General features: G+C 35.3%; 2 protein-coding genes across 2 annotated transcripts in view; one reads left to right on the top strand and one right to left on the bottom strand.

Annotated features, from left to right (window-relative positions):
* LOC105259397 (neurotrimin) overlaps positions 1 to 11,539 on the bottom strand; it is a 46,179-nt gene extending 34,640 nt beyond the window's left edge. The window contains exon 1 of the mRNA XM_011271298.2: positions 11,289 to 11,539. Coding sequence (XP_011269600.1) covers position 11,289 — 1 coding nt within the window. The 5' untranslated portion in view covers positions 11,290 to 11,539. The remainder of the gene's footprint in view (positions 1 to 11,288) is intronic.
* The window catches only part of LOC105259399 (protein Wnt-1), a 40,880-nt gene that overhangs the window by 11,465 nt on the left and 4,646 nt on the right, over positions 1 to 24,769 (top strand). The window contains exons 2-4 of the mRNA XM_011271301.3: positions 20,732 to 20,912; positions 23,561 to 23,684; positions 23,842 to 23,999. Coding sequence (XP_011269603.1) covers positions 20,732 to 20,912; positions 23,561 to 23,684; positions 23,842 to 23,999 — 463 coding nt within the window. The remainder of the gene's footprint in view (positions 1 to 20,731; positions 20,913 to 23,560; positions 23,685 to 23,841; positions 24,000 to 24,769) is intronic.

Raw genomic sequence — 24,769 nt, 5'->3', positions numbered from 1 at the left:
GTAAGCGATATACTTGATCGCAAATTCTAATAAATATTAAATGGCCTTATCTGAATTCCGTCTCTCCGAGTCATAGTTGCGTTACATAATACCGCTGCCATCGCGAGAGTCCTGGGATCTTTAATATTAATGGGCAAGTTAGTAGACACCCTCTTTCCCGAGGTATAATGACGTCGATGATGGGCGCCGGTGCCGCCTACGAATACTGCACACGCGCCCCACGTTCGTATATATGTACGTATCGAATCAGCAGGTGAACAGAGACGAATATGTCTCTCTAGGGTCACCCTATAATCCGCCTTGCGTTTTAATGCATTCTTGTTTCAAGTCTGCTCGGAGCCGACAAATCTCGAGATCCTGTTCGGAAGCTAAACGAAGATATTATGCAAAAAATATCTATTCCGAATGAAACTTTCAAGTACCAATTAGTTGACATTCACGAACGACACGGAAAAATTAATGGATAAATATACTACACGAAAGGGGGCATCCGTGCAAAACAAGAGCGCGAGTTTCCGTCATTAACTTTATTAATCTACAAGTGGATTAACTGTTGAAAGATTTCCGTTCCCTTCGCATCCCGTGCTGTTTCATTGCCCTGGCAATTGCTTATCGGACACGCGTAATAATCAGATCGGTAATTACGTGTTACTTAATTACTCGTTTCTGCTGGAGCATTAAGTCGCGGGCTACGAGGACGCGAGATCAATTAATAATACTTGACTCGCGCGTACAGCCGTAGCATTTCTCCGTTCGGTAATAACATCCCGTAACGCCCGTAGCTATTAAAACAAGCGAGGAGGCAATCGCGCAAACTCCATTACCGCGGTCCACCGTGCGTTCTCTCGCTATACATCACTAACACGCAAGCTTTAATCGGCCACAAAATTTATATTAAAACATCCGTCCAATGACCATTCTGTGCCGTAAAAGCTCGTAAACTCCGCTCGCAAAAAGACACGATTACCGAACAAAGTTTTTGCGTCTGCCGGGGCCAATATGTGTTAAATAACTGAAAAGACTCTCACCGCGCAGAATTCTATCTCTATAACGTTAATGAAAAGCAACTTGCTGTTTTAACGTTTAATGGAAAATATTTTACGAGATTGAAGGGAGATTGGCAAGCTTTTGATTAAAGTACACAGTAAAAAATAAAATGTTAATTATAACATTTTCCACATGTTCCAGGAAGTCTACTTTGAATTTTTAATTAAAATAACTCACTCGTCATGTTACTTATTGACAAATTAAAAATGTTCAATAATTGGCACAATGCTTTACATTTATTTTTGTTATTGTGACTTTAAGTGTATTGTAAAAATGACAAATTAATTAAAAATTAAAAAAATAGTTACAATAAGAAGAATAGAAGTTATTGAGTAAGAAATGTTGAAAACTTTAACATATAATAGTAATTATTTTAACTTAAATTATTTGTAATAGAAACATTTTTTATTTTAATAAATTTAATTATTTTTGTATATCAAAGTCCAAGATTATTCAAAGATTCACTTTAACTTTTTTTAGAATGTAAAACTATCTTTGAGACGAGTTGATTGTTTAAAATATTTATGTTAAAAATACTCAAAATAATATTCCTAAGAGACATATACAAAGTATTAAATTATGAAATTGACATAAATGAAAACGTTATAAAAATAATAACATATAGGCATATTAATTTTACATTGAAGTACTAATTAAAACATGATAACACAAAAAAATTTTAACATATGGACGCCCAATTTTTTACTGTGTACTTTTTTAACGATATTTTCTTTTATATATAAGAGTAGATTTAAATACTAAAAAGTATAATTTTTTTCAGATTCGGTTAAGAAATTGCTACTTTTATTGATATTGTTGACGAACGATTATATGCATACGATTATATTCGATACGATATATGAGAATGGAGATTGATCTTTCAGAATTTCAATAATGATATTCCAATAATATCGTTATTGGAATTCCGAAAGATCAATCTCCACATTCTTTTAGGTAAGAAATCGTAATCTATTCCGCGCTCAGAGAATCGTAATCTAATCTGCTAGAGTAATCACAATTTCAAGCTTCGGACGATGGAAAAAACATACAGAGGTGAAGAGAAAAAAGCGGAAACAAAAATAAACAACTCTCGTCCGGTTTTTCTACTTCTCATCCTTCGTGATTCTTTCTGTTCGTCGACAATATTTTTCATAGTATCGATAAAGAAGAGGAAAAATAAGGCAAGGGAACGAATCGCGATAACTAGGGCGTAATGCGCACGAAAAGCTGTGGATAGAGGGGACCGGAATGAAGAGAGCTCTCGATTTGCCGGTAGCTCGATCTTCCCGGTCGACCTTTTGTCAAGAGTAAGTTTCTGGTAAAGGGGCACCACGATGGAGGCGGCGTATATAAGAGGCGGGAGGTACACGAAACGTAAAGAGAAGAGAAGAGCGGTAGCAGCGGCAGTAGGGTAGCCAGCGGGGGTGAGAAAAATGGCGAATCTCGCTAACAAGCTTTCGAGAAAAACTTGTGGGAAACAAGCTCGAGGCTCGGTATCGTAACTCGAGTGTACTTGAGCGGAGAAAGCCGAGCGTGCACACGCGTGTTTTTATTTCTCTCTCTCGCTTTTGTTATTTCTCTCTCTCTCTTTCCACTCCTCTTCCGGAATCGTCCCTTGCCCCCTTTTCAAGCTCTTTGCATTCTTTATCTCTCCTTCTCTTTCTCTCTCTCTCTCTCTCTCTTGCGTAACACGCACGCTACATCGACGCTCGAGCATCCTCGAGTGCTCCACCCTTTACACGGCGATGTTCACTCGAAAATCCAACCCTTTTTTAGCCCGACCGACCAATGGCAGTTCGCTTTCGTTGATCCGTCAACGTGTACAACATCATCTTTTTATGTTCGTTCGTCCAGCTCAAAATTTCATCATTTCCCTTTCTACGTGTGGTCTCGCGAATAATCTCTACGTACCACTTCCGGTACAATCGCGCAGATGTTCTCCAAGATCCGTTCTCTGTTTCGTTCTCTTGGCTTCCTAGCTGCTGTTGCTTTTATGTTCTTCCTTGTCTGGTTTCAGTATTTTTGCTGCTATCACAGCTTTTTCAATTCCGACCGGATGCCAGAGTGCTGCCAGTTCTCGAGCACAATATTACGTTTGTTTCGCTTCTTAGTAATTCATGAATTTATTTTCTATATGCAATATATTTATATTTGAAATTCAAATTTAATTTCTTTCAATTTTTTCACTCATATATGGTCGCCATTTTTTACGCGTAAGCGTGCGATACGATACGATTTAATCAAAAAATAAAAATATGAAAATTTGAACAGAGTAATAATTATCCAAAAAAGATGTGCGTATTATCCAAATGATTAATTCAATAGAAAATATTTCCGTTATAGAGAAATATGTAAACACGCTTAAGCATAACGCAATGTTTTCCATTTTTCAGTCTTTTATTTTCCCCGCTTTCTTCATCGGGCATTTTCAGTTTCCATTTCCAGTGTTGTCTCGCGGATCCCCGTACGCTTTATTACTTATTTGGTCAGATAGAGCCGCACGCACGCGAATGCGAAGACGAGTTTTTCGCCGAGCGAAAAAGCAGCGCGCGCGAATGCGCTCGGTCGGTTTTTGCACGTGTACGTGCGCGATGATGCACGTGCATATAAATGAGAACAGAACTAGGCGTGTAAACAAACGGACAAACAAGCCGCATTCAGCATCCCGCGGATTGTTCCGTGAATTTTGCAGCAGCCATATTCATTTCTGAGATTGGCTTCTTCGCCAACTTAGCATGCGCTCGCTCGATCCCAGAGCTCTCTTTATCGCCGCTGCCAGAAGGAGGGAAACGATTTCATCTATCGGAGATGATGCGGAAGGGTACCGAAATGAAACTTGGAGCGAGAAACGCGGCTCTATCACTGCGGAAAGGACGGCAAAACAACGAGAACCACCGAAAAAGAGAGGAAAAAAAAATGAAAGCGAGTGTCCGCGAATGGATCGATTCATTCTTGGCAAAAAAAAAACAGATAAATCTCGCTATCGATATTTACAATTTCATAAAAGAGTCGTTCCCTGAGAGAATCGATCATGCCAGTGTCTGCGAAATTATTAATGTCTATTTATCGAAAATTGATCGATTCTCATCCGATATTTGAATAGGATTTTATTAAAAAATTTTTTTGAAAGTTTTTTCAAAAAACTTCTCTCGCGCAATTTTTTTCAGTGCGTTTTATTTAACATTTCACAGAAGCTATTCGACAGAAAAAATTTACAATCCCTTACGAGAAATTTTTCTGAGAATTTTAAACGATAATATCATCGAAGCCATGAAAAAAACGAACAAAGTATGTATATTATTACATAAAAACTCACCGCGAGAAAAATTTAGATAAACGTTTTACGACTTTTCTTGGAATCCCGCTCGCCCATTTATCTCCGATATCTTTTGCTGTCTCGAACACTTTTAATGGAGTTTTTAAGATATCTTTATGTAATCTTAATAATTCATCTCTCTTTGCTTGAATTTGTCTGGATTTCTTTGAATATTTTCTTTAATTAGTTAGGCAATATCTCCTACATGTTATTACAGACAAGCTAACGTAATAGACGGCAGTATAAATGCATCAGTTGAATAACCGATTAGGATATATTATTTAGATAATTTAATTTTTATTATGAGAGATGATAACAAAGTTTGCGCTACATTTAATAAGCTTGCTTTATTCAATCAAGACAGTTTCATCGCTAAAAAACTGCTTATACGAATGCAAATTCTAAGAATCTGCCACTCGCATTTGCTCTTACGTTCCTAAACATCCCCAACGCATATCATAATTCAAGATATGACTGATACATTCAAGATGCATGTATCGAATCTCTTAAGAAAATTTATAACTGAAAAGGATTATTATATCAATTGTATTGTATACATATCTCGATTCGGTAACACAGTAACTCTCTAACAGCAGCACAGCACGGTATACATTAAAGGCAATCTTAAATCGCGGTTATTTTCGGAAGATGCGCCCCTTCTCTTTCTTTCTCTCGCCTCTTCGCGAAGAGATGCGCTCTTGGAACTCCGCGACGTTTCAACGCCGAAAGGGATCGCGTAGAAAGGTATCCGCGACATTTCATAAACACGAAATTAATTTTAATTCCCCGACACGCACGGCTATTCGCGCACGTAAATTGTGCTTATTTATAAACTCGATCCGTTTCCTGTACGAAGGTCGAGATGTCGCATCTTGCCCTTTATTCCTTGATATGACGAATTTACTCTTTACTTTGTGAGAAGATGGAAAATCAGAATTATACATATTCCTCTGCGACACATGTATCCTCTCTCTATCTACATTTAAGGGGGGAACCTACTTTAGAAGCCAGAAAAAAGGATGATTTTTAAGAAATTTTTTTCTAAAGGAAAAATAAGAGTTACGTTTTTGAAACTTTTAGTACGTTTTATACAATATTTGAACATTATATACAAATTTTTTCAATAAAAAAAAGTTAAGTTTTCGTTAAATAATTTAATGTTAATTTTCGTGTTTCGTCATCGGAGTTTGCGCCACTGTGTACAGCATAGTGTCTTCAATTCTTGTCTAAAACAAAAAAACCAAGTATATTTTTAATTTTTATACAATTTTATCCTAAATAAACCAAAAAAAATTTTAAATAAGTATAAAAATGACACAGAAATTTAATTTTTAAACTTATTTAAAATTTTTTTTGGTTCATTTAGGATAAAATTGTATAAAAATTAAAAATATACTTGGTTTTTTTGTTTTAGACAAGAATTGAAGACACTATGCTGTACACAGTGACGCAAACTCCGATGACGAAACACGAAAATTAACATTAAATTATTTAACGAAAACTTAACTTTTTTTTATTGAAAAAATTTGTATATAATGTTCAAATATTGTATAAAACGTACTAAAAGTTTCAAAAACGTAACTCTTATTTTTCCTTTAGAAAAAAATTTCTTAAAAATCATCCTTTTTTCTGGCTTCTAAAGTAGATTCCCCCTTAAGAAAATAAATATAAAATTGAATATTCTCTCTTCTCTTATAAATCGAGGGAAGATATAAAGCATATACTTTCCACGCTTTTCCAAGAGTTACCACAAATCTATTTCTTTCCGAAGCCAGTCACTTGCGAGAGCTCCGATCACCTTGGAAAATTTAATTGAACTCACGCGCGCGATTGTAAATTATCGCGCTATCGACAGGGATGTCAGGTAGGAAGCACGCGGGGAGGGACAGACCCGAGGAGTGATGGGTGCGAACGGGCGAGGTAAAGGGAGCGGCAGGGATCGCGCCGGTGGTATAGTAATACATTTCGTGTTGTGGTCGCTGTTAGCACCGTTAAACTAGCCTTTACTGTTCCGCCTCGGCCTTTGAACGTCGCCGACTACTCGGTCGCGGCAGCAGCCGTGAGCAATAAAACGCGTTCACCATAAAATGCCGCGTCTCCACTGAGACCTGGGGCTGCGTGACCTCGGGGACTCGGCACTGTATGCCTACGACACACGTTCGGAGCTCTTACCGAGCCACGCTTAGAAGCGTGCTCCGAGTTTCGTGCGACACGTTTAGTCGCGCGCGTGCAAAACCTACTGATAAAATTATAGCTACGTATACCGTGTTTAGAGAGGACTGCGGCTCAGTCCGATTCCGAGTTTTGTCGGTACGAAACTCGCATGGAATATTCTGTTCAGAAAGAAAACGAGAAAACTTGATATTAAATATTACGTGTACATTCTTAATAAGTTAAATATCGAATTTTTCTGCATTCTATAACATTTTTGTGTATATTAAAACGGTAGATTTTTATAGATATATGTGTATAATTAACATTGAGAGACAAGTGACGTTTTATCGATAATAAAAATATAAGTATAAAATGAATATATATAAATATTATAATAAATATTATATAATCTTAATTCATTTGATTTCGTAGAATAGGCTTGAAAAAGTAAGAAAATTGTTTAACAAAGCCACGTAATTGTTGTCATTACATGATAAACGATTTAGATCTCTTTGTCTGAAAATAAGATGATTAATTTGGATTACATTTCTGAATAGTTCAAATGATAATTTTATACAAGATTTTTTTTGTTTAATAACACTACAACCGAGTTAATATTACACAGGTGAGTATTTTATTGTATTTGATATTTTTTAAAAATAGTTATACATAATAGTTAAAAATAATTATACATAATAGCTATGTATACAAATTGGTACGCGTATATGAGCACATAATTCAAATAGTGATTTTCCGTTACGATATTGAGTCTTGAGAGAGAGCGCGATCGAGCATGACGTTGGGTGATCGACCGATATGATAACTCGTTGAATAGGGTAAAGGGCGATTAAAAAAATATCGATGGACTTTCGAAAGTCTTTCTTTCTATTGTCATTTTAAATATATTCATTTCAAGCCTATTCTACGAAATCAAATGAATTAAGATTATATATAATATTTATTATAATAATATTTATTATGTATTATTTGTATATATTCATTTTATACTTATATTTTTATTATCGATAAAACGTCACTTGTCTCTCAATGTTAATTATACATATATATCTATAAAAATCTACCGTTTTAATATACATAAAAATGTTATAGAATGCAGAAAAAGAATCGATGGTCTGAATTTATTGTATTAAAAGAGTAACTTATTTATAAAGTAGGCCGTTCACCGATGTGATCACAAATTACGATATAAAAATTGCGGATTATAATGTTCGCACACGAAACACAGTGTGGTTAAATAATCTTTTGTAATAAAAATAAGTCGATCCCTTATCTCGCCCTAATTACCGCTGCGTGAAATTAAATAATATTGAATTTTTTGCAAGAGTACTATTTAACGAAACCTTGATGTTATATAATTTTTCTATTTTTCGTTTATCACAAGTCAATGATAAATGATTTAAATTTTTCTGTCTGTAATGAGATAATGAAATAATTTTTCCAATTACCACTGGGCGAACGCGTGAAATTAATGTTGCAAAAAAAAGTTGTAAATAAATGAGCATAAACGTACCGTAATTTAATCCATCGCAATGATAAAGTTTGTACGGAACGAGTAACGTATATTTTTCAGATATGTGAGAATAAAAAAACGAACTCGCGCTGCAAAAAAAACCCCCGTATACATCCGGTCGTTCTCTGCGAAGCTGACCGTCAAAGATAAAGTACGCTTCCGAAAAATCTTGTCTTTGAAGTGACGCCAAAAGCGAGGGCGTTCGTTTAGAAACGTGCACGATGCTGCTGTACATTTACGCATCTTAAGACGGATTTTTATTTCGAGAAACCTATCTCTTTATTGTGTCTTGCGTAGAATACAAGCGACGACATGCACAGAATCATATATACATAAAATATTCTCGTCCCTTAGGTTGTAGTCATCGGTAGATTTAAAGGTTTTTTTTCTGAATAGGAACTTTGTTAAAGAAACTATGAAAAAATGAAGAAAATTTTTATGATCGTATATTTTGACAGTTAATAAAACTTTCTAATCCAGAAGAATTTTTATTTCTTTTATTATAGCCCTTTTTAGTGTAAATATTTTAGTGTATATTTGTTTTCTTAAAAATATTTTAAGAAAACAAATATATAAAAAGATGAATTTAATTATAAATTTAGTAAATAATAAACAAGTTGCTCTTTTTTGTTATTATATTGAACATGATATGATCGAAGTTTCTAATTTTCCTTTCATTCGCTCGCAAAATGGCAAGAAATTACAATGTCACGATTTCTCGATTCCGCGGACTTAGATTGGCCAGATTCTCGGATCAGGGAGACAATGGCTTAATAAGCGGAAAATCCATACGTAAGGAAAGGGCGAACGGCGGTCGGGCGGGCGAGGAGAGAGATCCGGTTTAGAGGGTAAACACTGGGGTAATTGGGAGAAAGCATAAAGAATTTTCTGCTAAATTGAGCCGCTTCCGTTGAGATGGAATTTCTCCCGGTAGCTCCTGCCTCCCCGACGCGACGACGTAGCCGCAATGAAAGTTTTCCAATAAGAAACGAAAGAGCTAATCAGACTTTCTCATGTTGTACCAACTCGGGGAGGCTCAATAGCCCATGTACCTATGTTTACGTCTTTTAGCCGAAGGTCCCTTTCTTCCTTTCTCTCTCGTGCTTTCTTCCATTCAGTGCGCGAGCCGAGCTCTTATTCTCTCTGCTTTTTAGCCTCGGATTCCTTGGTTCGATTTTTGCGCGCGCTCCTTTTGCTATCTTTTTATTACCATATTTCTATCAGTATGAAAACATATCGGAAATGCGCCGATTTCAATCATTCGCTTATAATTTAGTAAGGATCGATGCGAATAATATTCATATAAAATGTTTTTCTTTAATTTTAGGAACAAGTAAATCTCGATCGCATAGAAATAATATTTTATTTTTGACTATCATACATTATTCACGCTAAATATGACTAAATAAAATAAGGAATTAGAAATATGATGATAGATATAGAAAATTGTCCCAACTAACGAGAGCTGTCGCAAAATGTTTATTTTAGAAATCGATTTCGAATTTGTCGCAGGAGTTTAAAATATCCGATAGATTTGGGAATTGTTATAAATGATACTTGCACATACTTGCTTTTATGCGCGATAATCTAATATCAATGACACTTTATGGTTAAATGTACGATAAATTTTGTATGTATCTGATTTTATTAAATGTTATTCGTAGGATCATTCAAAATCGTAAAGTTCTGTCTGCTTGAAATCTCTTTGAACCTCAAGTTGACACAGATTTATGTGATTTGTGATATTATATAATTTTATTTTACGTTTACATTTTATTCGGGTTATATACCGGAGATTTATCGAGCACGGCTGTATGCGCAAAAGTTATTTTCCTATTTGTCGACGATTATTCTCAGCGTTACTTGCATCGCTTTGATCCCTCCCGGCAAGCAAACAAAAAACTGCACATCGAAGATACAGCGTGACTGTGGTTTTGTGCTCGCAAACGCATTGAAATTACCGTAGTAGTATTTAAACAATTCGAATAATTTCGGCCTAATAATGTGAAATTAATTTTTTATGCAATTTGGAATGCACTCTCTGTTAATAACAATAAATTTTTCCATAAAAATCTAGGTTCTAAAAATATTAAGCATTATTTACGAAAATTTATTTCATATTATTTATAAATTTATCAGTAACATTTATATAAAAGAAACCTTTTTATTATTATTTTTTTTGTAAACTAAATAAGACATTTGTAATTAAAATATTTATTAATGCATAATATTTTCAGAATTTAAATGATTAAAATATGAGTGGTAATGTCGATGCGTTTTCGCATAAATTTCCCACGCGAAAAATATACGCCCGAGCTGGGTTTTAGACTATCTTATATGCGGCCCGTGTAAATCCCCACAAGCCAATAATGGGTCCGTATTAACGAAATGGTTTCGAAGATTTGAGGAAGGCGGCGAAAGATCACAAAGCGCACCGCCACTTGCCGAGCTTTGCCTGCGAGATAATTGTCTTCTTAGCCAAGGTATATACATACGTGTATATACGGCGAGAGCAAAGAGAACGGAAAGAAGGTATGAATGGTACTTTCACATACGGCGACACATACGAGACAGAATAAATACTGTGTCAGCGATTGTATACGTTGTGTCTCACATCGGAGTCATATATACACGGCGGTTGAGAGTGCCAAAGCCCTCCACTCTAGTCAATCTTTCACTTTTCATTTCAACAGAGCGGTTGCTATTCAATAAGTAACTTATTTGTGCAAAAAACGACATCTTATTTGCAAGAAAAAAGCGCATGTGCAATAATTTTACATTTTTTTTTATATTGATATCATATCTGAATAATAATAAATGAGATGTAACGTTATTGGGGCTTATTTATAAGATGTATGCACAATAAGTCATAATTTTAACGAAACATTTTTTCATTAATTTATATGCATTGTTTCTTAATTATGATACAAAGCACAAATACTTTTCAAAAATCAAAAATAAATTTACACTCAATTATGCCGGATATGTTTGACTTTTCCTAACAGAAACCAGTCTTAAAAGATTTCGAGGTACGCTATCATTAAACTATTAATATTATTATACAATCATATGATATGCAATTTACGAATAAGTATAATTTATTACGAATGAATTTATTACCGTTTAAATATAATTTGTGATTGATGAGCTCTAAAGTTTTATATTCGTAGAGTGCTTTTACAAGTAAGAAACAATACAATAAATTAATAAATTACTCAATAAAAGTTATCAATTACTCACTTCATGATTGCTCTGATGCCTCCTCCGATGTCTTTTCTATTCTTTTGCGTGTTTATCCTTTGCTGCTTTCACTCGACAGTCACTCGAAAAACATGATTAGTTACAATCACACGCGCACTAATGAATGTGACGATAATATACACTTCACAATACGACGTTAATCGCACGCTATACGAGAAAGTGTGAAAATCACGCACTTCGGAAAGATAATACGACGACACACTGTGAGAAATTTCGTGCTACTACCTCGGGCGTCGCTACGCGAATGATAACAAGGTGACCGCTTGTAAACAGTATAGGTACGCCGCGCGATACTACGAACGCAACAAAAAAACACTATCATTCACGCGGCAAAAGTGACAACACAGCGGTAAGATTCCTCAATGTAAAATTATGTGTCATATTATTTTTCAAAGTACGCGTACACGTAATACATGATTTTCGCATTCTTCCGTGCGTATGTATTTAGGCCGGAATTCATAGTCCGATCTTATATTTAAGATTGTCTTAAGCTCTCATTCCACCAATCAATGACTGCATTGTAGTTATTTGATTGGTTGAATGAATTCTTAAGATGATCTTAAATGTAAGACCGGACTATGAATACCGGCCTTAGTGTTGTATAATAAATGTAATATAAAGTGAGATTCATTGTATTTCCTGTAATTAGTGCGTGCGATCATAATTAACCGTATTTTGGTGAATGAATGACGTGCTACGAAAGAGGCAAGAGAAGATAAACAAGAGAAAGAAGCCCCGGAAAAAACATCAGACAATTAGAGTGAATAATTTATAATTTAATATAATTTAATATAATTTTGTTAATTTATTATTTCTTATCTCTAAAATTACTTATTCTTTTATCATTTTAATGACTTACTTATATCATTATGTTATATAATATGATATATATATAGAATTAATACCGAAATAATCCAAAAATAATGCAAAAAAGATGCTTTATTGCTACTTGAATAAATTATGCAAAATTTTTTTTCCATACAAACAACAAATTTTATTAAAATTTAAATTAGACGTTTCATTACCATACACAGAAAAAAAAGAAGTGTCAAATCAAAACTTATATACTTAAACTAACACGTTCATTGTTTCGTATATACACAACAATTTCTAATCTTCTTAAAAGAATTTAATAATTTTAAATTTCAACAATATTATCGTCTTATTTTAATATTGTAATTGTCACCTCAAGAATATATAATTATTTAATTCTACTTTAAGAAAATTATAATCTTTGATTTAAAAATGTTATTTTCTATTCTAACATTGCTTCTTTTCCATTCAAGAAAATCTTAAATCATAAGAATATATTTTTCTCGATTGAACTATATAAAATGGCTTCATTCATGTAAGCAATTATTCAAGCAATTATATTTTGTTTAAATTAACGCGACATAATCTTATTTCAAGATTTCCATGTTAAAACTAAATATATTTTCAAAACAAGAATGTCCTTTTTTTCTGTGTATTTATCAATCGTACAATATGTATAGATATGTATAGATATATACATATAACACTGAATATTAAATATTAATTTAAAAGAAAATATATTTAAAATAAAATGTTTTTAAATTGCAATAACTAATCTATTCTTCGATAATTGAACATTTAATATTATCGATATTTTTCCTCGTTAGTCTCTCTGTCATTATTTCCTTCTCATTTCGTTTTGCCGATTTTTCTTCTCTCTCTCTCTCTCTCTCTCTTTCTCTCTCTCTCTCTCTCCCATCATGATTTTTTTCTCGTCATTTTTTTCGCGGTGAGTGGGCGGCGAGTGACAATTAGCATACTCGCGTGATCAAAGCGGTAGGACGCGCGCGACAAGAATTAACGATCACCAACAAGACGACGTCTCTTTCCTCCCGCGTACGCGATGAATCGCGCGCTCTCGCTGATACTTGGCCGACACCCACACTTGTACTCAATAATTCGCGCGTGGATGCGGCGAATACCGGATCTATGACCGCTTCTGACGCAACCGGGGAATCGACGTGCCGACGTCGTCGCGTGTGTCAGAAATAGCCGGCGTACGCGCGAGATGAGTGGCAAAATCATACATACGGGCGGAAACGCTCCCGCTGTTCACGATCGTCGCGAGCAACGCAAAATTAAATTTTTCGGAAAGAGAAAAAATCAAGATTTAGAGATAGATAGGGGAGAGAGAGAGAGAGAGAGAGAGAGAGAGAGAGAAAGAGTTAATGATTACTGTTGGAAAAAATTCTCATGAACATGTATGCATGTGTGGCAAGTGAGAAAACACTTAAAATTGTTTTGAAAATCTTATAATTTCAAAAATGCATTTAACTTTTTTATTTATTTAACATTGAATATGTTATCTTCCAGCATAATCAAATATATAATTAATGTGTGCAACATAATTGATATTAATACATAATTAATGTAGAACAAAAATCGGTAAAGAATAATAGCCTAAATTAATTGAATATAATAAATAATTAATAATTAATAAATAATATATGCAGTAAATAGTTTTGCATAAATAGATATGATAAATATGATGCAGAGGAATATAAGTAATTGAGCAATTTTTAATAATATTAATTATATATGGAACCATATGATAAATACATAGTTTTCATCAAATTAATGTTCAAAATAGATACTTATAGAGTTATGAGGGAACTCTCTCGACTATTTTCGGACATAGCTAGAGAGGAGAGGTACGTAGAGGTGGGATATTTATGGAGGATTGCCGACATTTTCTTCCTTTTTGCTTTGAAAATGAAGGCCTCTATGTAAAGCGCTTTAGGAAAATGCCTTGATTTATTTTCAGTCGCCTGCAATGTCTGTCATATAGACACTGCAGATCAGCGTGGCGCCTCATCACGCGTGTTGGTACTCTGATCTCTCAGCGTTAATTACTCTCTTACCGTGCTCGTTACAACGTTTTCCTCGTGTCGTGACTTTTTTTTCCTTTTGAAGCAGCGCAAATTTTGCAAAGTCGTTATTCTTTTTCAGAAAAGAGATCCGCTAGTTGATTTTTCATAAATCATAAAAAATTGCACGCATACAAAAAGAGAAAGAAAAGATCTAAAATTATCCTTTCGCGTTTTTAAATTATGATACTTTTCGAATTATATGAATATCTCTCTGAATGAAAAAGTATTATTGCTGTCTGAAATGACGAATATTTTTGCTATTTTTCATAGATTTTTAATTGTTAAAAATATTGACGTTATGCCATAATTTTCTTTTCATTAATGAATGCGAATTTAACGTTCACCTAAATCGAAATTATATTGCCGTGTGACGTATTTATTTTTGGCAACGTAATTAGAAAATGCAAGTATATCTTACTTCTCCTCCGCCCCCTTCTCCCCTCCAATTTCATGAGCATTCTGAAATGCAAATCGCACGGTGCGCAATATGCTAATGCAACTATCGTGGTATCCGACAACATTTGTCTAACCGAGCGTTAAGATCCTGCCAGGGTACTCACCGGCTCCTTGTTTCACGCGTGAACGACCCTTAACCCGGCGCAACGAAAGCCTGAACCAACATGGGGGAGAGCTGTTTTCGCACTACGGCTATGAAGATATCCGTATTGAGTCGGAGAACGTAAGCCAGATTGATGTATCGCGTGCGAGAGAGATTTATCGAAACGATATTTATCGGCGACGACATTCGACGGATTTTTTAGTAGACGCTGATGTAAAGTGTACTTTATTTTCTTTATTAGATATAAATATTCGCGCATTTCTTGTTCTCCTACATTTTGATTTTCTGAAAAGATTAAGTCCCTCGTATACAAATTTTACGAAAGGCTCAAATTCCGATACGTGTGATCAAAGTCATTAAAATATACGCGAAACATAAAATTTCAGAGATATCTTCTTATGCGTTTTATTTATATGTACAAGGGATTATATATGAAAATATTAGAATCACATGTATCAGAGAGTTAATTCCAAGGATTTCTCTAATCCGTTAAAAGCTCAAATCCTTGATAAGGTACATCTGAAAAAATATGCGTCTCATATTTTAAGCTTCTCTACATGTCCGAAGCTCATCATGAGCAGGGACCGTTGCCAACGTTTCCTTGTCACGAACTTGGAGGCAGTTTGCCTGGCGGAAGCAATCTCTTACTGACACACTGCACGCTCGCACATTTGTTTACGCGATTCAAGACGCGAGAGAAAAGCGGATAAATAACGAGCACTTTTGCAGGATGAATGTTTCGCGTTGCTATACATCTCGTGCTACGCTGATTAATCCGAAAGGATTAGCTGACGTAAAAATTTTAAGTTCCATCACACACGAGCAATCTCGATAAAGAATTAATAATCTTTCTATAATAATACGTGAAATTAAAATACCTACAAAGAAAATAACACATAATCGGAAATGTAAAATTCTTCGTCTTAAACTTAATTTATTCAAAATTAACATATTAATAAATATATGGCTCTAAAAATTTAAACATAAATACAAAGGAACAACGGCAGTAAGAGCCAAATAATATTCAAAATTTACTCAAAATTATTCCATTTAAATATAATTAAAATTTCCGTAGAAAACAAGGTTTAATTTCATTCTAATTTAAATTTGTGTGAACGTGTGAGATAATTTTAAAATGAATTCATAAAAAGCAATTCATAATTCTATATTTCTTCTAAGAAAGAATATTAAAAATACATGTCCAAATTCACTACCAAATGTTCTTTGCTATAAAAAAAAATCTTTGTAGACACACGCACCACGGCATTCCTATCTTAACCGCTCTAATTAGTGCTCTCTTAGCCCGAGGGAGCGATAGGTTTCCTTTCGTTATCCCTTGTACCCCCTCGCATTAGCTGTACCGCAGTCTGCGGAGGTCAAGTCAATCCGTTGACGCGGTCGAAAAATTACCGCGGGCAAATATCCTCGAGCGAATATACACACGTATGCCGCCTGTTCCCCTCGCTCGTTGCTGTTACACAGCGAGGGTGAGATCGAGGAGTGCGTGTACGCACGAGGGACTCTCCTTTCGGTAATCGATACTAATTAGAATGAGGCAAAGTTTCGGATCGTGTACCGGCGCTCGCTTCAATGATTCGCGCTCGCGTTCACCCTGACGCATATCCCTCCGTTCCCGTCGTTCTTCCGCGAGGGGGAAGGGGAGGAAGGGGGTTAATATGACGACGAGACGTACCTACGACGTATTGTAGGCTTTCGTAGAATTTATCCGGCCATTATATCGGCGGCTGTGAGTGAGTGTTCTCGACATAAATGGGCCCTATCACTGTCACACGAACAAAGGACGGCCCCGACGTGGTTATGACGGCAACGCGATACCGCGCTTTCGAGTAATAATATAATAATCGCAGTTGTTTCGTCGTTGTTGAACCGCGGGATCGCCTCGTCCCCCCTTCCGTCTCTAAGCTCGCCTTTCGTTTCGGGCACATGAATAGAGGAGAGGAGAAGACCGCTCGATGGTTCTCTCCTTCGCGGGTGTACCGGATACATCCTGTGCCTGCGAACCTGAATATGGATTTTATTTCTTTCATATCGGCGCTTTGTGCAATTATTTTGCCTCTGCTTGCCCTTTTATCATTCTTGCCTCCCCCTCTCCTTTCAATGCGGGCTTGTCTCTTTTACGATGAGCGCGTTATCCCTTTTCACTCGGAATAGGTTTTTTTTAAATATATTTTATGATGAAAATATTGGCTTTTAAAAACAAGTTTTTTGACAAAATCAAGTGATGAACAAATTATTCGACACGCGTATTTTCAGGAATGATATTCTCTCGATATAATTTTGCAATGAAATATAATATGTTCAAAGTTATACAAGAATTTCTTAAAGCTTGTAAAAATTTTGGATATTTATACAACGAGAGATTATAATATAAAAATTTTAGAATTTATTAGGATAAAAAGGATTTGACAAATAAAGAATATAAATATATTTTTTTGCTGGGTGTATTTTAAAAAATTTGTAAAATGTTGGCTGTATCGAACAAAATTTCCATCTTTTTCAATCAGTGTGTGTGAGTCAATTCTTGTAGGGACAAAAGATTATAAGCAGAAAGCGATGGTCCCTCCCCATCGTTCGTTTCCCGGCTGTTACGTCCTTGACCGCTTTAACCGATCAGCCGATATCGATTTTGTGAGTGCTCGCCGCAAAACTATATCGGTTATCTGAACAATCAGTCGCTTCCGCTTACAATGCTGTCGATTACCATCGTCGATATAGATTGTTTTAAAGCGGGACTTTCTGAGAATTGAAGAATCTAGCGCCTTGAAAGCATCAAAATTTTAAAGCGGTCGCTACAAAACCGAAGATAAGCCTAAAGTATTTGAAGCAAGCCAAGTGGTTAAAAATTGACGACGATAATATATCGCTCCATGATATATTTAAGGCGTTTTAAGAGACACGATATCTATCGTATATAACAATAAACTCTCTGAAAGATACTTTTATTTTTATATTTTTATATTTAACTTTTATATATTTATAACTATTTATAACTTATATTTAATATTTATTATTTTTATATTTAACTTTGATTTTTATATTTTTATATTTAATATTTCGTTTTAAATATAAGTCAGATATGTTCGAGATGGAGATTTGTACCCGGCATTTTTACCAGAACAAGAGTATCGTCGAGTGTCGGATGTCGAGCGCTTCGCGAGCATTATGGGAAATAGCGTCCGCTTCTCTTTATCTTGACGGCAATATCTCGGACGAGACTGTTTCGATCGGAGAGATCGACTGTTTGACGAGAGGCTCATCCTTATCGTAAACACCGTTTCTCGCGATGCAGCCGCAGAAACGCCGCGCGTTCGGGTTACTTCATCGACTCGTCGTGAAGATCGAACGCGTCTGTTAGGAATGTTTCGATCTCTCGCGGAGAGTAATCCCGGTTACGAGGAGTGCCACGACATCTCCGAGTACACAAGATAACATACCGAAACGAAAAGGGGGACGAGGGGAGGCGGAGGAGGATCTCTCGCCGCTGAGTATCCGTAAAACGCGCTCTCGGAAGGGTCGTAAACCGTATCCAAACAAACCTGAAATAGCGGGTCGACTCCGGAGTCTTGACGAGTCTCGCTGACTGCTGATGCCGGCATCAGCCGGCACCGCGTCTGTATTCTCGGCCGCAAATAAATAATAAACGTTACATCGCTAGCGTCGTGGTCCCTAGTCAAAAGCTGCGACTTGGACCAAAACTATCATCGACTCCTTTACGACTGACGGGTGCTTTGGAAAACGGACGCGAACAAAAGTATCCGGTTCGCGAATAAGTGCTTACATGTTTCTTCTAAACACTCGTGCCTTTATCGAAGATATAATTTGGAATTTATGATTGCTATTTTTTTTCTTTAAAATGTCACTTTGAATAATAATAATTTATATCATTTTAAAAAAAATAATAATATTTTAAATAATAATAATTTATATCGTTTTAAATAATAATAATTTACATTTCTTTTTTTAACGTCGAATCTGATTCGAAACACTTTTGAGATAAAAAATTTAATATGTATTTTTCATTCAATTATTATATAATGATAAAAAATATTGAATGATAAATAAATTTGATACATATTTTTCAGTCAATTTCCTGCAGAGATATTCGTAATTAAAGAAAGAAATGATATGATTTTATACTATAATGTCTCGCGAAAAAGTAAAAAAGATTATGATTGGACATGATTAGATTTATAGTTATTGCGAGTATCATTAATGTTAATTATTCAAATAGCGAATGCATTTTAGCCACTTTTCGAACGACCCTCGCTCTCTCATATCGATACACCATGACCACCGTCTGTTTCCCGTTAGTATCCTAAGGGCAGCTGGGAGCGCTTCCGAGCCCTAAAACCACACCCTCGATTCTCATTAAGATTTACCATGTAAACGAGCGTTGTCCGTGTCTGTACGGTGCTACTAATCGAACCCCTCGAGCCGAAAGAATTGAAAACATTGTGAAGCCGACGCTTCGAGGCTTTTAAGAGAACGAGATCGCCTAGCGTTTAAGGGTACCAAGCAAGTCGAGACAGTTGTCGATTTGCATTTCATGAAATTGCTATTAGGTACCGACACAATTATCGGTAAATTAATTTGAGCTCGGGTTAACGATTACGCATTAAACTCACACGTTAAAAATTAAAAGAATCGAATAAATTGTTAAATTATAGAGTCTCAGTCGACAAAATGATTTACATATAAAATAATTCTGGATACAGAGTTAAAATCCTATCAAAATAAAATTCTGCTGAAATTATTAAAGAATACAGTCTTATTATCTTCTCATCTTGTCAAAGTTTACATAATTCACAGAAAATTCTACCATAAGTTTAGAGTAAAAAACTACTCGATTTTAAAAATCAATTTTATATTATATATTTTTATATTTTATTCGTGACATTTCATTAATAAAAATAATATAATTTAATAGATAAATATCTTCTTCTCTTATTTATATTAAAATTGAAAAGCATTATTTATATTAAATATTTATAGGTTTATTTATATTAAATATTTATAGGTAAATATGTGAATTGGGATCTGTCGATTAATCAAAGAAATAAAAATAAAGGATCTTTAAAAGCAGATTAAAATAAAATTACCAATAGTTTGAGAGAGTTTGGTTGAAGAGTCTGACTCACTTGCTTGGCTTTCCTTCCGACTTTGTTCACGACGAGGCTACGGCTTCTCTCGTCCTCCCCGTATCCCGCGTTCCCTCCCGTCCCCTCCTGGCCGCATTTCACCCCCCGTGTCTCATCCTCTCGGACCCTCTCCCCCTCTATAATTTTCACCCGAATACCTGCTCTAATTATAGGTGGTTCGTCACGGAGGAGAGTATCTTCTCGTAGTGTCGGTAGCTCGCGCGCGCGGTTCTCCATTCCGGCGTGTATATATCGTTGTAAGATATTTTATCGTGTCCCGTAAGATGATCCACGGCGCGTCGGCCACCGAGTTCTCTCGATAACGGACGGCGCCGGCTTACCTTGGATCCGGACGGTTGGTCTGGCATCAAAATCAGAGGTGGTAAGCGCCAAAGCGTTCGCGACGAAAGACGCCGTCGTCGTAGATCGCGCGTTTCAACGCACCACGCGCTAAAATTGCCGCGCGTAAATTCCCAGCGAATATAATTGATCGAGTATGACTATCGATTTCTGCTTCTCGATCAATAATTATATAGGTACAGTCATGATTAATAGTTAATAATTATATAACCATGACTAATTGAAAAACTAATAGTATCCGTTTCGAACGAAATATCGTTGGAAAGAGGTACGCATAGCTTCGATACGCCATCCATTCGCGATGACCCACTATTTAGCGGCGCACCTAGCTCGTGTGCGATGAAGCGAAAATTAATTAAATTAATCATTCGATATAGTATATATATATGTATAGTCGAGTCATTATATCATTTCAAGATGCGCGTGTTTTGGCTTTTATAGGTACTTGGGGCTGGAGCCGAGGCTGACATCCGGCTCGAACCAAGGGAGCGGCGTCGACCCGCAGACGCAGATCGCCGGCGCGGGTGTGATCGGTCCAGCGAGTGCCGAAAAGAACTGTAAGAACGCGCACCTGACCGCCAAGCAGCAGGCAATATGCTCCCGCTCGCCACCCGTCCTGCAGGTATTTACCTCGTCGCGGGCCGAAGGGTCTCGCTGCCTTTTTTTTTCTTTCTTTCTTTCTCTCTTTCTCTCTCTCTCTCTCTCTCTTTCTCGGATTAATGCCCGGGGAAGCACGCGGCTAATTCGATTCGCGGGACCTACGACCGACCGCGTGCCGAACGAATGTATCGCCGGCCTTCGTCGACCGATCGAAATTTTTCGAATCGCTTCCGAGAAAGCTTTTGGTAGATAGTTTCACTTCTTCGTAATAAATAGATTAATGTGTGTCATGATTAGCGGGCATTAGTAGGCATTTCTAAGAGAAATCATGAGAAAATTATAGGTTTCCTGCCGCGTGCAGCGATAATTTCCTTTCCGATAATTTATCAAGCTTGAATTTAACTCCTGTGTGTGTAAATTACCGAGTCGCTACTAGGGATTCCGGATTTTCCTGTTAATGATTATTTTTAATTATCACTATTGTAAATGAATTAAGACAGTTGTAAAGATCTGACGAATCGAAAAACAAGATATTTTTTAACATTGTGTACAATTTTTATTTAAACGAATAGGCACGTGTCTTTTTATTGACGAAAAAGATTTTTAAAAGTTTTATTTTTTGCAAAAGTACACAAATCTGAATTTGGGGAAAAAGCTGTGAAAAGAAGTATAAAGATATAAACACATTTTTTATTTTAGATAATGCATTAAGATTAAATCTTGATCATCGTGCACGATTATTTACAGAAATCCGTTATTGTTCTTTTATTTCAATATCTTTTGCAATTTTCTATCTCGTTTTACAATTAAAATAAACGTATCTTATAAAAAAATAGTTGAGATAAAATTTAATATAATGTTAAAAAATATTTTAGTTTTTGACTAGGCTGTTATAAATTTTTTGTTGAAATAACAAAGAACAAAAGAAAACGAAAAGAATTAAACAACGATTAGTAGTGTACTTTCACAAATATATTTTTGTCTACTCAAACAATGCGTTTTTCGAGATTGAATTTCGACCATCGTGCATGGTTATTTAGAAAGCCATTGTTGTTTTTCTATTTCAATATCTTTTGCAATTTTCCATCTCGATTTTACAGTTAAAATAAACATATTTTATAAAAAAATTTTCAATAAAATTTAAGACAATGTACAAAAATAATAAAACTATTTTTTCATTGACTAGACTGTTATAAACTCTTTGTTGAAATTATAAAGAAAAGACTTAAGCAATTAATAAACGATTAGTGTATCTCAAATGTTTTTGCCTACTCAAACAATGCGTTTTTCGAGATTCAACCTCGACCATCGTGCACGGTTATTTAGAAAGCCATTGTTGTTTTTCTATTTCAATATCTTTTGCAATTTTCTCGATTTTACAGTTAAAATAAACATATTTTATAAAATTTGTTTAGATACACTTTAACATGATATTGAAAATACTTTATTTTTTCATTGACGAGGGTTAATATTGTTATACAGATTTCTAAAACCCTTTGTTGAGAAATTACAAAGAACGAAGATAATTAAATAACGATTAGTGTACTTTTAAACATATTTCTGCCTACTTAAACAATGCATTTTGTAAATTTAATTGATTCCGCATAATGCGGATGGAGAGAAAACTACTGGGTCTCGCAACGGGATATATATTATGCGGTTTCCAAGAATACAAAGCATTACCATTTTATTCACGACAGGGATAGCTAGGTACAAACTTCTTAAGCGGAACAAATTTGTCTTTCGATCGGTGGTAATAGTGCGGTTTAGTTTCGGCACTGATCGTGACAAAACGAGCGGACCGAACGAACGTTCACGTAGCCCCGAAATCGCATTTACCTTTCCCTAATGCACAAAACATGTCGGGGGTGAAGGAAGAGAAAAGAGGGGAAGCGGGTCGTCCAGAAATCTATCTAGGTGTACCTAGGTAAACCTGAAGCACGATATATTTCTTTGAACGCTGCCGACAGCGCGGTCCTTTCCGAGTCTAGCTTTGCCGACGAAAGGGCCGAACATGAATATTCATATGTCAATTCGACTGTCGAAGTTTAATTTTTTAACGAGCGATCAAACCCGTTAAGAGGCGGTCAAACTTTACATCGATGTACTTTACGGAATGTTCGTTGATATCGTTAATTATTGTTAGATGATACTGGCCGCGATTTATATGGACATTAAAATCATGTCACGTGTGTTTTTGCAGGTTCTTTAACTAAAACTGCAAGCCAGCAAAGTGTATATTAATTTCATGATATACAGTCAATCATTAAATAGCAATTTTCAGTAATAATATACTTTTTATACTATTAATTATTCTCGCTGTAAAATAAAAAAAAGTATTCAGCTGATAAAAGTTTTATTAATAAAAAGCCAACGGATATATTTCTTTAATGGAGAAATTTAATTAAATAATAAATTAATTTTTTCATATCAATAATTAACTAATTTTTTCATGTACCACTATATTTCTCAATTTTGATGTTGATTTTTAATAAATTTTTTATTTATAAAATTATATGATCGATCAATTTTTTATAGAATTACAGACGTAAGATTGAAAAAAGTTGTTTAAAAATTGGCTTGTTTGATATGGTAAAGTAAACGTTTCTTTTTTAAATATCCGAAAGCGGCGTTTCTTTTGATATTCTTATAGCTTTCACCGTCTTACAGGCAGTCAGTGCGGGCGCTAGGCTCGCTATAGAGGAGTGTCAGCACCAGTTTAGATCAGCGAGATGGAACTGTTCCGTCAGCCCGGAAAATCCCGAGAACGTGTTTGGCGGCGTCACGTTAGTCAGTAAGTACTCACGATGTGGTTCGATGCTTGACGGGCCACCGCGTGTCGAATGTTCGCTTCTTAGAGTTACTTGCGCCAATGCTCGCAACATCAAGTGCCTCCACGAGTGCCTTGGCTTATGTAGCGTGTGATACAAAAAGATGCGTACGTTTCGCAGATAGTCGAGAGGCCGCATTCATATATGCCATATCAGCAGCCGGGGTCGCTTACAGTGTCACGAGAGCTTGTTCCAGAGGCGAGCTCACCGATTGCTCCTGCGACAATCGAGTGCGATCACGACGTCCGAGTAATTGGCAATGGGGAGGATGCAGCGAGGTGAGAGTGCTATATTTTTTCACACATTTATCATGTTTCTTTATCCATGGCTTGTCTAATCATTGATGGATCTTTTTTTTTTCTTCGCCGTATATAATAATAATTGAACTCTTTCGAAGAAAATCTATCGAATTTTATGAGACCGTTTTGCATATTTTGGATTATATTAGAGATCTAATTATTTATTATATTTGTTTATTAGATATATATTTCACTCACATTATTACTTCAAAATTTAGACCCTCTTTTATATAAGAAATTTTGACTTATTTTTTAATATTAAAAATTTATTATTTAAAATTAATATTAAAAAAATTTAATATTAAGTCTTTATCCATGGCTTGTCTAATCATTCATGAATCTTTTTTTTTCTTCACCGTATATAATAATAATTGAACTCTTTTGAAGAAAATCTATTGAATTTTATGAGACTGTTTTGCATATTTTGGATTTATATTAGAGATCTAATTATCTATTATATTTGTTTATTAGATATATATTTCACTCACATTATTACTTCAAAATTTAGACCCTCTTTTATATAAGAAATTTTGACTTATTATTTAATATTATGTACTTATTATTTAATATTATGTTTAATATTATGAATTTAATATTAAGTACTATCATTTTTTACATATTTTGATTTATGATTAATATGGTATATTCGTGTCAAGATTGCGCTACAAATGATTAAGACCGCGCGCATCGATGATTTTCCGACGTTCTCTCTCTCTTTCTTTGTCGTCTTTCACCGGCGTTTCTTTCGA

The sequence above is a fragment of the Camponotus floridanus genome, unplaced genomic scaffold, assembly GCF_003227725.1.
Source record: "Camponotus floridanus strain SB8 unplaced genomic scaffold, Cflo_v7.5 scaffold14, whole genome shotgun sequence".
Taxonomy (NCBI): Eukaryota; Metazoa; Arthropoda; class Insecta; order Hymenoptera; family Formicidae; genus Camponotus; species Camponotus floridanus.
The sequence above is the reverse complement of the archived record's forward strand: the minus strand, read 5'-3'. Positions and strand labels throughout refer to the sequence as shown.